The following is a 16,117-nucleotide window of genomic DNA, read 5'->3' on the forward strand; positions in this document are numbered from 1 at the left end:
AATGTATTCCTACAAAGGTTGGTAATTCACCTACGATAATGTGCTGGTATCACGTGTGGATCAATGGCATAACCCGAATTCCACATGAATAATGGGTAAGCCACCAATAAGAGCCATTGACATACTAGTGAACACCCTTTAAAATACTGGAGTCTGGATTACAAATGAGTTTAGGGCCCTTTAGGAACGAGCATGTAATGGATATGATCACACAGAATAACTCCAAGTCCAAATAACTGAACCAACTCATGAAGATGGCAAAGGACTGTTTTATTAACAATTTTCTAAAATGGGGAGTTTATAACGAACATCGACAGACGGAAGTTCAGGTTCTCTCAGCGATCTTTACACAAACAATAGCTTTTATATCAAAAATACATCAGAGGTGACGTCATGCTACGTGGCAATAATAAAAAACCTATCAAGAGTCGGGATTGGCTTAGGGGAACATTTAAGTACACATTCTATAGGAACTAGGATTGTGATTGGCTGTCCTCTATCAGGTGGACAACATATGCCTACCGCTAAAACATGTAATCTCCATAAACATTATATACACAGTTTCTCATTCGTCTTCAAAGGTCCTTCGATATATGGACTACTATGATTGGTTGCCATGCTTGTGCCATGTCTGGAACATTTGGTTCACCCAGCAGCACATAAGCTCAGACTTGGGTGCAAGGAGATGGGGCATGACACTACCTCCCCACCCAAATAGCCCAGCATCTCTCATCACCCATGCTTTCTGCTATGAAGATTGTCTTTGTGCTTGGCCTTGAAAAAGTATCATTGTCTTTGAGAATGTACAGGAGTGAGAGCACTCACTATCGGATCTAGTACTCCAAGTTCAAACTCTATTTTCATTCTTGGCCCTCGAGACAGGAGACCATGATCTGGTCCATTTTGCAGTTTTGAAATGCACTACATGAATAAAACTTGGCACTCTTGGTGTTCTTTGCACCTTAACAAGGGATGATTCATCCTCTGCACGTTCGCTTCTTTCTAGAATAGATAGCTGACCTTGGCTGCTTCAGTCTTGACTCCAGGCAAGACAACCTCGCCATGCAGCGCCACGATTCTGCTTATTCTTGCTGCAACACAGTTTTCTCTTCCCTCTTCTGGGGTCCTGACTTACTAAATTCATGATATCGATGTTCATCTTCTATACAATGGCGGATTCGCATGAATTCTATTTAGTATGTATAGCCAGCTTCTATTATGACTAAGTCTACCTTGCGTTTCAGCAGCTGTACAATTATTGAAAAGTTGATTTTCTGCAGCACTTCGTGCACGTGTAATCTCCTTTTTCGTATTTAAAAGTTCACTTGATTCTTTACTTCGTCATTAGTTTCTTCAGGATCTTATACATCTTCAGTCAGTATCTCGGGACGTCATACATACTTTTGGTGATGTCCGTAGCTTCTTTCTTTGCTCTTTTTCTTATTCCTTCAGGGAGATCCTCCCTTAGGTTGTCATCACTTCGGAGATACATTTGTTATGTTTGTCTCAACTGGTTTCTTTCAAACACACGCTGCGTTATTGGCTCAACGGCAGGTGTCAAAGAGGGCACAGTCTCATTTCTCCAACATATGGGAGGAAGGAGGGCGGGGTTTCCTGCAGAGGTATACAGCTGTTCCTCTACATTAACAATTTATATATATTGGATTTCACTGAAATATATTCACATCGACACCATTTTATTATTTCAATATAAAGTGCATAAGTGGCAAAGTGCCAAAACTATTCACAATGTCTTTCATACTATCATGATCACTTATTCCATAGCACCCATTCTCAAACAATCAAACATACTAATCATGATTCAGTAAAAAAGTGCAAGTGTGTATATTCAACAACAACACAAACAGAAATGTGTAAATACATCTAGCATTAATTCCAACAGAACATGGATTGCAACATGCAGTCAAAAATATAACTCCTCGTGTGTTGATGCACGTGAGGACACCGAAGTCACAGAAACAATATATGGGCTGGATGCTCTTGCTATGGAAAAACTAGAATGGTAAGAAGTACTGGAAGGCCGGTTCTGGAAAAGGCTCCTCAAACTGAACCCAAATACACCAATACAATATATCAGCCTAGTACTTGGACTAACAACGTTAAAAAGTATGGTATGGATAAAGAGTGGCTCATTACAAATAAAAATCCGTTCATCCCCGCGATGTAGGCTGCTGGGCCTTTTAGATGATAGATCCAGAAAGAATGACATATTTGAAAACTTTAGTGAAACTGTATTCAATACAATACAATGGCATCCGTTGTATCACAAAAAGACCTCAAACGTAAAACTGAAACAGATATATGCCAGCAAGATCAAAGCGTGGGATTGGATCAAGAATTACGAGCACATTGAACAACTAAAGAATTATACCTTTGTCTCTGGGATAGTACACAATTACCTACAATCAGAAACATACTTAATAAAATGCCCAAGCCCAGCTGTCAGATATTTTCGACTAAGTATGAGAACCAAACAACTTCCTTTATTGACATTGATGGGAGCACAACAAAAAATACTGCCAGAGGAAGGAACATGCAGAATATGCAAAAAATCAAAACATTCTGGTGTCCCCACAACATGTTCTTCTACAATGCCCTGAATTGAGCACAGAATATATGATAAATCTAGGTCACTTTGTACACAACTATGACCATACCAAAAGTCATGCTTTCTGGGCATACTGCTTGAACAATGAGTCGCAGGCTGTACATATCAGTTTGTTTAATCTATGGAAGTGCATTAAAAAAAGCTCAAAAACGAAATGTCTGACAATAACGTGACAAACAAGTCTGTCATTTAGATGATCTAAAACAAAGGCAAAAACAATAGGCGGTAAACAGAAATTGAGTAACCCTGAATCCAGTTGAAATATAATGGTATCTCAAAAATGTAAGGATCAAAGAATTTTAATAAGTGTATTGTAAGTTTGTAACCAATGATGATGTTTTTAACGATGCTACACATGTATGTAAATGTGATTTCAGATATAAGAATTTGTCTTTTAAATATAGAAATGTATGCTTCGTGTATTAGTGGATTCTAAGATATAATGTGTAATTTCCTGTAATCTTTTGTAAAATTTGTAAAGTTTTTCTAAAACTAGACAAATAAAAAAATTAAAAGAAACAATAATTGCTTTCCAGTGAATCTTGTGGGGAACTAGCATGACAATCCATGGGCTGTGGACAAGTCTCGTACCAAGATCAGAAGTCTACCTTAACAGTAGTCTGAGAAATGCTGTGAGGAGAAGCCTAGATGTCTGTCCCAGCCACCAGTAGTTAACTCACAGGGAAGCATCCTGGCCAGAGTCCCAGTCATCAGAGCAGTAACCCATTTCAAGAGGAATCCATTAGAAATAGCTGAGATCGTTTTGTGGCTTTGGCAAATGGGCTGAACCGCGGTCCCACCCTCCGTTCTCTCAGAAAGCATCCTACTGACAGCAAGAAGCGCAATCCAGTTACCGATTCCATGGCATACAGCATATTCCTGGATGATGTAATGGAGCTGCCAGAAATCTGATCAGCGTCTCCTTTTTAGAGCTGCACATGCTCGGAAGCCCCAAGTGTGTCAGTGCAACCCTGTGCATAGAAACTGTCTTGCAGGGTATCCAGTGATATAATCGCTGGAAATAACATCGAGGGTGACTCGATATTTTTTTAAAGGCACTATCCAACACTTTCCCCAAATATTCTATGAATGGAGTTTGTTTATAAAATTGCACCGGTCCTAAAATATGTTGGGGAGGGTGTTTAGTGCGTTTCAAAAAAATATCGAGTAGCCCTCGATGTTATTTACAGCGATTATATCACTCACAACCGTTTTACATTAACGAGACCAAGATTGTGTGTAGAAGAGGAGGATGGGGTGAATCATACAGAGACAGTTGAAGGAGACCAGGAGGAGGAAACACTGAAACATGTAGCTACAAGGAGAGGAGGTGAATCATACAGAGACAGAGGAAGGAGATCAGGAGGAGGAAACACTGAAGCATGTAGGTAGAAAGAGAGGAGGTGAATCATACAGAGACAGAGGAAGATAGAGGAATCTAAGGGGAAGTGAATGAGAGGAGAAGGGGAAAGAGATAGAGGAAGATAGAGGAAGAAGAAATGGAGAAGGAATTGATATTTCTAATGAGGGAGGAAGGAGAGGTGGAGTAGTGGAATCTTATAAAAGACAAAGAGAAGGAGAGAGAGGAAGTAATGCAGGAGTAACATAGACATCTCAGAAGTGAGGAAGGTGAGGAAAGGGAACTCAGAGATATAGAGGAAGGTGAGTATGTGAAAGAGTAAAACCTATGAAGAGAGAAAGGATGAGGAGAGGACGTCACAAATCTCTAGAGGAAACGCATAGCTGTCAAGTGGCACGATGTCATGTGTGACACCTTGAACCAGTCCTGGCTTTTAACTTTGCATGCTGAGACTTGTATGCCCATACTTACAATGGGGTAAACAAAACTGCAAGGCCCAATATTCCATGTGAAAAACACAGTGATGGCACAAGTTGTCACATGTGACATAGAACCACCTGGCAGCTATGGAAACGGATATCATGTCTGATCAAGGAGTGAGGTAAAAGAATGTGTGGGGTGAGGCAAAGGGCTAGAGGAGGAGGTGGGCAGACAACGGGGGAGGGGGAGTCAGGGTGGAAGGAAAGAGTAGAAGAGCTCTTTTGGAATTGGGACAGAATTCTAAGATGGTGAAATGCAGCAAGGAAAGGCCGAAGTTAAGCCAGGAAGAAGAGACTAGGAAAGGAAGCTCCAGACCAGCCTAAATCAAGAGATTGTCGTTCTAAAACCAGGCACGGGGAGGCTTAAGATACCCTGGAGTCTAACTGGTTGTGCAGTGCTCACCATCTAACACCAGTAGAGAAACTGAGGGTGCAAGCTGGTGGTACCTAATAAGAGACCATAGCAACCTCAGAAAAGACACCAGAGGCACAGAGCCAAGAAGGAAGTGCTTGGGACACATACAAATGTAAAGGCTGGGAGTGACTGAGCACAGAGCCAAGAAAGAAGTGCTTGGGACACATACAAATGCAAAGGATGTTAGTGACTGGGCACAGAGCCGAGAAAGAAGTGCCTGGGACCCATACAAATGCAAAGGACGTTAGTGGCTGGGCACAGAGCCAAGAAAGAAGGGCTTGGGACGAATACAAAGGCTGGGAGTGACTGGGCACAGAGCCAAGAAAGAAGTGCTTGGGACACATACAAATGAAAAGGCCTGGGAGTGACTGGGCACAGAGCCAAGAAAGAAGTGCTTGGTACACATACAAATGCAAAGGCTGGGACTGACTGGGCACAGAGCCAAGAAAGAAGGGCTTGGGACAAATACAAAGGCTGGGAGTGACTTGGCACAGAGCCAAGAAAGAAGTGCTTGGGACACATACAAATGAAAAGGCCTGGGAGTGGCTGTTTGGATCGTCCAAAAATCAAACTTGAAAAGGGAGAAAGGAACGATTTGAGGACCACTGTCCTAAGGGAAGACAAAGACATGGCCAGATAAAAGCAGACACATTGTTATTAAGACTCTAATCAAACCAAGGAAGACATCTCTATTCTCTTTTCAGTAAAGAAAATAGAGAAACTAGAAGAGTTCAAGCTAGCTTTTGAGTTGACTGTTGATGCATCGGATCTTACAGGGGGGAACAAAAAAGGGGAAACAGTGAGAGGATAGGAGAAGTGGGTGTAAGAGCGAAATAAACAGACAGACAAAGAACTGCATATGCAGGAGAGGCTTCAGGCGGAGGGCACATGATGCGGGTATGCAGTGGATCAAACATTATGTTCTCAATATTGCTAGTCATCTGGGCTCTTACATTTGCCATAAAACAAAAAAAAACTAACCTGTGGATCCAAGTGGATCAAGTCCTGTGAAATTCCTCCAGATAGTACCAGCTCTTTCACTAACAGTGCCACCCATGTCAGGACTTGTGGGCCCACATTTACTAGATAGACAAAATCAAGAAGTCCCATAATGCAAAGAACAAGAACATCAATACAAATTGTTTTATTCAGATGTGTATTTTGTGTGGTAGAAGAGGGATAAATCACTAATAAAGCTCTGGTTAAATTAAACAATTAAAGCAAAGTTTTTGGTAAAAACATGTGACTGGCCTGACCTGTCACACATGAAGTGGGCTCCTTTGCTTTTAATGCAGTGGTTCCCAAGGTGTGTTATTTAGAGCCCTAAATACGCCAGGTTTACATGATAACCACTAAGTACCCATTTTGTTTCGCTGTACTGAAAGTATTTTGTCTGGATATTCAAGTGTTTATGGCTCTGAAGGACGGAACTGGACTTGGGGCCCCTGTATTAATATTCGTAATTAACATTACATGTTTTCCCACATTTCTGACACAATACATACCCGCGTTACATGATTCTGAACCCGGTGTGTCAGAATATTTCATTAGCACCCACATAGCTCTCAGCCATTTATGTCGCGAAGGCGGGTGAAAACCCCCAATTTTACTTTTGGCGGGTGAGAGGCCCATTGAAACGAATGGGCGTGAAGGAGCCTTCGCGGGTGAGTCCGCTGTTTACAAGGCGGGTGACACCCGCCAAAAGCGTGTGAGTTGAGAGCTATGCACCCAGGGGGGCTGGGCTGGTGGTGCTCGAATCACGGGCTAAATATCACCATCTAAGCAAGCTAAGAGCTGCTTCCACCACCCCACCATCTTCCCCCTACCTCCTCCCTCCCTCTGGTCACCGCGTCAACCTCAAACCTATTTTCTATTTCAGCGGCAATACCGCCACCAGTGCTAGATCACGAGCCATCATGGAACTGGAAGAGGGGCCCTGTCTTCATTTTCCATGGTGGCCATCTTGGGTGTGTGTTTGTTTGAGAAAACGGGTTGCGGCAAGCGCATGACCAATTTTTTCAAACAAATATATTGCTATCAGCAGACTGGTTTCAAAACCTGGCATGCTGATATCAATAATAACCCGCTCCACTCCTTGCGGGCTTCACGGCAAGTAATGGTGAAGGGGACTAGTGTTAAAGCCGGAGCAAATAACTTGTTCCCCTAGCTGTTACCGGCCAGTGAAGCCTGCAGAGTGAGTTTTTATTGCTATAATGATGAGCTGGGACACAGTAGCTTTCACATGAACTGCCCAATAGTTCTAAGAGTTGGCTTTGGTCAAAAGTATTACATAACTATAGAATAATCCGTTTTTAGACTTTTTCACAAGAGTCAAATAGAAGTATATATGTTTACAGTGTGGAACCTAAATGTTTATGTCTCGGCTTGAAATGCATAAAGAAAGTATTGATGATATTGAACAGGGCAACGAAGAAGGAAAGTTACACTTGCACTATCACTGTTCCTGTTTTTTTTAAACTTCAGTATTTAAAATAGAAAACGTATTTCAACCAATCAAATGTTATCTTCAATATTTAGAAATATGTTCCATGATTTCAAATGATGTAAAAAATAATCAGTGTTTTTTTGGAATCTGGATTTTGTTGGAATCTGGATATTGTTGGAATTCTGTCAATGACTACTGCAGCTGTTGGTATTTAATTAGCATTCATCGTTTTTTTTATTTAGCTCATTACAAGACCAGAAGGAAGAATTGCGGAAACGACTATCGTACACAGCCCAAAGGCTGGAAATGATTGAATCCGAATTCGATTCCACGCGCCAATATCTCGAAACCGAACTGAGAAGAGCCCAGGAGGAACTAGAAAAAGTAACTGAAAAGTTAAGAAGGTCAGCACTTCTTTTCATTGTAATCTTGAGGACAAATGTATGAAGGCTTTGCCATTGAAGAAAAAAGGCAACACCGGTGACTGCCACTGTCCCGTGTTGCAATTGGGTTCAAGAATTTGAAAGCAAAGTCTAAAACAGGGATTGATCATAGACTTTATCATGCTGACATAGTTGGGGTATTACATGTTTCATGCCTGACACTAATACCATGGATGTTCACTGCTTACACTTGGTTTGTGCAATACCTCTTTCTTATACACATTGCATCAGTGTACGAGGCTATCAGTGCATGGGGTGACTACAAATGGGGGATATCCCTTGGCAGTGCTGGGAATAATGTACAGTGAGAGGCGGCCACACACTCGCCATGGTCTACATTTAGCAATTCCTATTGCGGAGGCGTGCCCGGTGTGTGATCAAAGAGGTACATTTAGCCCCTGCCACGGATCGTCCCCCAAAGTTGTGGATCGACACGCACCCATGGAATGCAAGTGCCCACCTGAGGCGTGCAGAGTGTCCTGCTCAATGTTCAGTGTTGTGAAACTGTCTACAATTAGTAGGAAGAGAGGACTGCCTGGTAAATTGTGGATGAGTCTTGCCTGCCTGCAGTTTAAGCACAGGCACTTGTCACTTGTTCTGTGCGTTTTCCTCTATCAATGTCCTGGTGTAGCTACTGCAGAAAAGAATAGAAGTTCGATAAACAACCGGGGTGGGCAGTGAGTGTAAGGATCCAGAAGCAGAAGCCTGACAATAGGAACCATGGAAGGGAAAGCACAAGCAATGGTGTGTATCAGAATCCCCTGCAGGGTCTAGAAAGAGGGGAGGGGGACTGTAACAGATGAAACCACATACCAGCAAAACCATGGCAACGGGAAAGGGAAGCACGTCACACGAGTGTGCAGGTAACTTACTAACGATTTTCGAGCAGTGGATGATTGTCACATTATCTAAGGGTTGGAGTTAGAAAAGCATAGAAGAGGGGCCAGCAACCTCCATGAAATGTTCTCAGAAGGCTAGATAGGAATATTTACAAGTAGGGTCCAATGGTGGAAGTCGAGGGTGGGCCACAGGTCGTCAAACGTCCGGCGATGGACACGTTGAAATACGGCGGTGAAGTGTCATCTTCGTTCCTAGCGGTGCTCATCGAAGGGGAAGCGTAAAACTTCCTGCAAGGAAAAGGCGTGCGGGGCACCTCGATGTCTATAGTTCTGGACTGCAAAGAGTTTGAATAACTGTGGCCTAGCAAGGGCATCGAGTCGTTGGCGTCTCTGCGGTCTTTGGGTGGTGGGAAACCCACCGGTGGATGCTCCTCGGCATGTCGACGGCCTGGCCTTCTCCGGCGGGATAAGATGGGCGGCGGTGCAGGCGAGAGCGCCTTGATTCAAATTAAGTTCTTAGGCAACGGGAGCACGGCGGCTCCGGTCGGCGACGGTGATGGACAACAGTCTGGGTGCTTCTCTTAGGGATTCCGCGGCAGTCCCCGTCTCCAGTCGGCAGCCTGTCGTAGGTCTTTCTACTAGGGAGTTTTGGCAGAGATCAGCTGGTGCATGATGGTCCCTCGTATCTCGGGAAGAGGGCGCCTTACCAGGTCCTCTCTGGGTCAGTCCTTGGAGACATGGCAGCTTTCAGATCGACGAAGTAGAGCAGCAGCAAGACTTCTCTTCCAACAGGGCTTCAAGGGTGAGCTTCAGTTTCAACTCCAGTTTCTCTTCAGCTTCTGAAAACGAATTCTAGCAGGGGGAGGCCCCCAGATATACTAGTTGGTCTCCCATTCATTCTGCTGGGTCACACTCGGGCAACCAATCGGTCAGAAGGGCATTCATGCAGGCAGCCAATCAGGTGCATAGTGCATTCAGGCCATTCTCTTCTCTCCAGACACTCAGAACAAGTTATGTGTATTGGGACAAGTACACAGCCATTCAACACTCCACACTGCATTCATACCAGTTTCGGGCAGGGCTGTCTCAGTCATTGTGTCAAACACTAGATACTAGACATCCATAACACAGAATGCGTATTCGTCACACACTCCATTCACCCAGGTCCCACCCACAGGCGTACCCACAACATACAGTCACTGGGAAGGCTCCAGCCAGTCTGACCTGGACTTTACAACACCATATATGGAACTTCCACCCAACATCCAGTCAGGGGGAAGGGACAGAGTCAGGGCTTCCCAGGACTTTGGGAAAACAAGGTAACAGACAATAGAAAGCAAGAGGCCACAGGGGCCATCTTGTTTCCTATCAGGAATCAACTGATTCCAATGGCAGGGCCTGGGTATCCCAAAATGGAGGATACTCGGAGCACCTGTCAAATTCAGCATGGAGCTGCCACCAGCCCTTACCCTGCTCTGTGGGCCACACACAGGTGCCCAAAAACATACACTAGGAGCACAGGGTTGTACCATCCATGGGTGCCACAAGGGTATCCCATGGGTCTGTACACCAAACCAAGAATAGGAAGGGCTGCACTGCCAGGAGTCCCACATGGACTCCTGGGCAGAAAACAATACAGAACACAAATGAAAAAGGACTAAAGGACAGGGAGGCCTTGTCCCTCCAATGCATTTCCAGCATCACAGTCCCCCCCCCAGACTGAGGCTAGGGTGCCTAATCTCCCACGAGATAGACACCCTCATCCAGACGGTCAACATACCTTCTGGAACGGCCATCTGCATTATCGTGACTCTTCCCTGGTCTATGCTCTATGGTGAAGTCTAGCGCTTGCAGGCTAATGGACCACCTGAGCAGTTTTGGGTTGTCACCCTTCATCTGCATAAGCCATTTCAGGGGTTTATGGTCTGTTTGGACCTTGAAGGTAGACCCCGTAAGGTAGGGCCTAAAACGCCTAAGGCTCCAAACTATGCTAAAACATTCCTTGTCAACAGTAGCCCACCTAAGTTCTCTACCCTTGAGTTGTCTACTGATGAATATGATAGGATGTTCCCTCCCTTTGACATCTAACTGGGACAAGACGGCTCCAATTCCGGTGTCACAGGCATCAGTTTGAACGATAAAGGGCTTGCTGTAATCAGGCGCACACAACACAGGTGCCCTACACAGACTTTCTTTCAAGCATTCATAGGCCCTCTGACAGTCTTTAGTCCAATTAACCTTCCTAGGCTGTTTGGGTGAAGTCAGAGATGTCCGGGGTGCAGCTATGGTTCCATAGTCTGCCATGAAATTGCGATAATACCCAGTGAGACCCAAAAAGGCTCTCACCTGGGTTTGAGTAGTGGGAGTCTCCCAGACATGTATATCCTGTACTTTACTGTGGAGAGGTTGGATTTGACCCCCTCCTACCTCATGACCACGATATGCGATATTTTCCCCTGAGCTATCTGGCACTTGGTGGCCTTGATAGTGAGGTTAGCCCTTTTCAAGGCCTGCAACACCTTATCTAGATGTGTCAAATGCTCTTCCCAGGTGGAACTGTAGACGGCAATGTCGTCTAAGTAGGCCACACAAAAGGCCTCCAGCCCACTGAGCGCATGATTGACTAATGTCTGGAAGGTGGCAGGGGCAGTCTTCAACCCAAAAGGCATGACCCTAAACCGGTAGAGTCCCTCAGGTGTGGAGAATGCCGTATTTTCCTTGGCATGGTCCGTCGGAGCTATTTGCAAATAGCCTGAGGTAAGGTCAAAGGTGCTCACAAATTTGGCAGCACCTATGGTGTCCACGAGCTCATCAGCCCTGGACAATGGGTGCGCGTCAGTTTTGGTGACGGCATTGACTCCTCGGTAGTCCACAAAGAACCTCAAATCCTTCGTACCTGCTTGGGAACTTGCCTTGGGGACAAGGACCACTGGACTGGACCAGGGACTGGTTCAGGGTTCAATAACACCCAGATCCAACATCTTGGCGACCTCTGCCTAGATGTGGTTCTTAACTATATCTGACATATGGTAGCACCTGCTTTTGACAGGCACACTGTCACCAGTGTCAATTCAGTGCCTACACCATGGTGTAAGGCCTGTTGTCAGTGAAAACCGAGAGGCATACTGCCAAAGCAAAGCCCTGCAGGCCCTCTGCTGCTCTTTCGTCATATCTGGAGAGAGATGTACTCTCTCCACTGAGCCATCCTGAGGGTTGCTATGCAGCAAATCAGGAAGGGGCTCGCTCTCATGCTCTTCTTGCTCTGAAGCTATCAAGGGACATGAGACTTCTGCTCGCCTGTGGAAAGGCTTGAGCCTGTTAACATGGAATACCTGAGGAGCTACCCATGTCAACCAGATAATTGACTTTGCCCATCTTGAGATGATCCTGAAGGGTCCAGTCCACTTGTCTGCCAAAGCTCTAGGCTTGGTAGGCTCCATCACAAGGATTTCCTGTCCCGGAGTCCAATCCACTTGCGAGGCTTTAAGGTCATCCTCTGTCTGAGGCCTAACACATAGTCCCCCACTTGCTTGGCCGGACCTGGAGGGGTGGCTTCCAAACCTTCTCTGATCAAGGCAAGGGACCCCCTCACGGGATGTCCATAGAGTAACTCAAAGGGGCTGAAACCAACACCCTCCTGAGGTACCTCTCTGTAAGCAAACAGCAGGCATGGCAGGAGGAGATCCCATTTCCTCCGTAGGGGCTCTTCCAAAGCACCTATGATGCCCTTAAGAGTTTTATTAAATCTCTCAACCAGACCATTGGTCTGGGATGGTAAGAGGTGGAGAACTTGTAGGTTAACCCACACTCTTTCCACATGGTTTTCATGTAACTAGACATGAAGTTGGATCCTCGGTCAGAGACAAACTCCTTAGGGAATCCAACACGGGTAAAAATGCCCAGGAGAGCCCTGGCAACCACCTTGGCAGTAACAGTCCGAAGGGGTATAGCCTCAGGGTACCTGGTGGCATGATCAACCAAGACCAGGATGAACCGATGTCCACCTAAAGTGGGAGGGTCAAGGGGACCGACAATGTCGATGCACACCCTCTCAAGCGGTGTGCCAACCACTGGCAATGGCTGCAGTGGGGCAATGACACTGCCTCCAGTCTTGCCAGACAACTGACAAGTTGGGCAGGTCCTGCAGTGGGACACCACTTCCACTCCCATCCGGGGCCAGTAGAAATGGGCAGAGAGCCTCTGCTTAGTCTTCTTGGTACCAAGATGACCAGCTAAGGGCACCTCATGCGCCAACTGCAGCAAGAAGGGCCTGTAAACCTGGGGTACCACCAACCTCTTGAGGGCACCAGGTTCAGGTTTAGTGGGCTCACTAACAAGGAGCTCACCCTCCCAATAAATCCGGAATGTCCTTGACACTTCTCCTTGTGCCTGGGACAGGGCCTGTTTCCTCAGACCCTCGAGAGAGAGAGAGTGGCACTCTCTCTGTCCCTTATAGATGTCCGCCCGGGAGGGTCAGCCTTCAGCTAACAAGCATTGAAGATTGGGATAATCATGCGGGTTGAGAACCTTTCCCACAGGAGAGTCTTCTGCCTCTTCTCCCTCAGGAATTGAGTTTGGGCTTTCCACTGGACCCAGCCCGTCCGAAGCATGGTTCCCAATGGGTGGGTGCTGTAGGAACAGCAGGAAGAGAAGGAGCCCCCTGCACAGAGGTGGCCTTCTTGTTCTTCCTTCGTCTTGCCTTAGGCCTCGCCTTTGGCTCAGGTACCTGACTCACATCCAGTCCCTGTGTCACCTGTGACCTAGTGACTGCAGCAGCAGTCATGGGAAGACCATCCGAGATCAACCCCAACTCTACTAGATCATTACTTAACAGAATGTTAGCAGGGACATTGTCCTGAACAGGACATGAAGCTTTGCTGTCTTGTCTCCAATCATGATTGTGACTAAGGCTACAGGCTTGGGGAGGCCCACCAGCTAACCTGGTGGTTCTCAGAGGAGCACCTACATAGTCCTCTGGCTTGAGCAGGGTCCTGTCCACCATTGTCATGCTTGCTCAGTGTCTCTCAAGCCAGTAGAAGGCTGGCCATTCAAGAGGACCCTTCTCAAAAACCTACAGGTGTTCTGTGGGATAGTCACCAGTACTTCTGCGTACTGGTCCCAGGCCCCAAGGGACACTAAGGAAATCTCTACAGGAGCCTCAAATGTGATTCCTGTAGGGGAGGGGAGGACAGTGGCCTCCACCTCAGACATGGGGTAAGGGTAGGTCACGCTGACAGCCTGTACTCCAAGTGCCTTACCTTTACACTTGGAGTCACCCTTCTTGTGACCCAGAGCCCCACATTCCCAACAGGTGCCAGGAATGCGGGGTATGGTACTGGGACCTCTGGGAGCCTGCTTTGCAGCAGGTGGACCACTACTCTTATTCCCACCCACAGATGACTTATCCCCACTAGATTTTTGGGTCTTGGGAGAGGAAGGTTTTGGTTTACCCGACTGTGACTGCTTTTGGGACTCCTCAGCTTTCTGAGAGGCCACCTTTTCTTTGTCCTTGTCTTTCCCACTGGAGTCCTTAAGGGACACTCAGTGGGAGACCCACTTGTCAGCCATCCTAGCCAGCTTAAAGAGGTCCAAAATGTTCTGGTCAGCAACATACTGACGCAGCTCTGGTGAACAGGCTTCCGAAAACAATGCTCAAAAAACAAAAGGTGGGATAATTCAACAACAGTTTTCACCTTGTAACCATCAATCCACCCCATCATGTTCATGTGCGCAGCTCTCACCCAGTCAATCCAAGACACATTCTCTCTTTTCTTAAATTCCCTGAACCTTTTAAGGTATTGGGTAGGTTTCGTGCCAAACTTGTCAATCACAGCAGACTTCATGCACTCATACTGACCCCTTTCTTCCACACTCAGTTTCAGAATACAGTCATATCCAGTCTGAGGCACTCTGCTTAACAAACACTCAGCCCAATCTCTTTTATCAACATCATGAATTGCACAAGCCATTTCAAACGCTTCAATCCATTGGAGGATATCTGAACCCTTGGTGCTTGGTGGCTGGGGATCTGACACTCTCACCGGGCTTAGCTGAAGTCTCCACTCTAGCTTTCTCTAGCTGGATTCTCTGACATTCAGTGTCCTTGTTCTTGAGTTCAAGGTCCTTATTTTTGAGTTCAAGATCCCTATTCTTGAGCTCCACTTGCTGAGCCAACTCCTCCTTCTTAAGCTCAGTATCTATTTCCAACTTGCGGTATTCAAATGCCAATTTCATCCTTAATAACTCAAGCTCCAAGGAAGTGCTGGGGTTTGGAACAGAAGCAGCAAGAATGGTGGCATTCCCAGAAACAGATTCAGCAAAAACCTCATTGGTTGCATCCCCCCATTCAAGAGTTTCACCATCAGTATTGTAGTCCACCAGGACAGCTATCCGCTGAGCCCTAGACCTATCCTCAAAGTCTAACTCCCTGGCTTCACAAGCACTCTGGAGAACCTCTAAGCTCATCCTAGTCAATTTACCATTTGCAGTAGACTCGATTGCTTGTAATGCAGTTATCTTGTACACAACTAAACCTTAATTTAACAAAGTGCAGATATTTTGTAAGTGGCACGATTATACACTGAGTCTTAAAACCATAAGCATCCCACCCCTGCCACCAGTGTAAAGACTGGCGGTGGGATCTGTACTTCTGCTCTCTATATGGCAGCGGAGAGGCACAGAGGACCCCAGCCAAGATTCTCTATTATTGGTAACGTAGTCGAGCAATCAAGGCCTAGTTTCTCAGGAGGTGATGTAGGCTGGTTCTTAAGTACAGTGTAGTTCCCAAGTCCCCACAAAGGAATGTCCACACACTGTATAACTTAAAACACAGTTGTTATATAATTAATAGTCAAGGTTATGTACACTATCACAATAACTCACCTTGTGCTCAGAAAAGCAACAATGGTAAATATACAGTTCTAAAGTGGTACCACAATTATTATCAGATCTCATTAAAGTGCATGAACTATACTATCAAATGTCACACAGATCAACAAAAAGGAAACCAGCAATAGGCATAGGCAGGAACGAAGATGGTTGAAACAATAGGCAGATTACTCGCCCCTACCACTAGACACAGTTCTGTGTGGAGATCCACCCACCTGGGCAACCTGTAAAATATAGATATAGCACAAGCCCAGTCCATATATTGATCAATAGTCTTATTCTCTCCTATAATGTTTTTAACCCCCCCCCCAATGAACCTGGTGGAGCAGAGTTCTTCAAAGAAGCGTTGATGGATCCTTCTTGAGTGACTACCTTTGAAGCAGGAGCCACGGATTGGCGAGAGGCGTCAAAGAAGGTGAACTTGGCATCGACGGTGTCGATGAAAAGTATGAGGGTGCCAAGACCACAGCGTCGATCCAGGCGGTGCTCGTCGGCGACGTCCTGCGAGGATGAGGTGTGCGGGGCACCTCGGCGTTTGATAGTTCTGGACCGCAAAGAGTTTCTGAAGAACTGTGGCCCGACAAGGGCGTCAAGTCGTCGAAGTCTTTGTGGTCTTCA

General features: G+C 46.0%; 1 protein-coding gene across 3 annotated transcripts in view; it reads left to right on the forward strand.

Annotated features, from left to right (window-relative positions):
* BEGAIN (brain enriched guanylate kinase associated) overlaps window positions 1–16,117 on the forward strand; it is a 1,200,709-nt gene that overhangs the window by 565,732 nt on the left and 618,860 nt on the right. For all 3 annotated transcript variants that reach the window (XM_069637769.1, XM_069637771.1, XM_069637770.1), the window contains one exon: window positions 7,572–7,733. In XM_069637769.1, coding sequence (XP_069493870.1) covers window positions 7,572–7,733 — 162 coding nt within the window. The remainder of the gene's footprint in view (window positions 1–7,571; window positions 7,734–16,117) is intronic.

The sequence above is a fragment of the Ambystoma mexicanum genome, chromosome 14, assembly GCF_040938575.1.
Source record: "Ambystoma mexicanum isolate Mex_15411 chromosome 14, UKY_AmexF1_1, whole genome shotgun sequence".
Lineage (NCBI taxonomy): Eukaryota > Metazoa > Chordata > Amphibia > Caudata > Ambystomatidae > Ambystoma > Ambystoma mexicanum.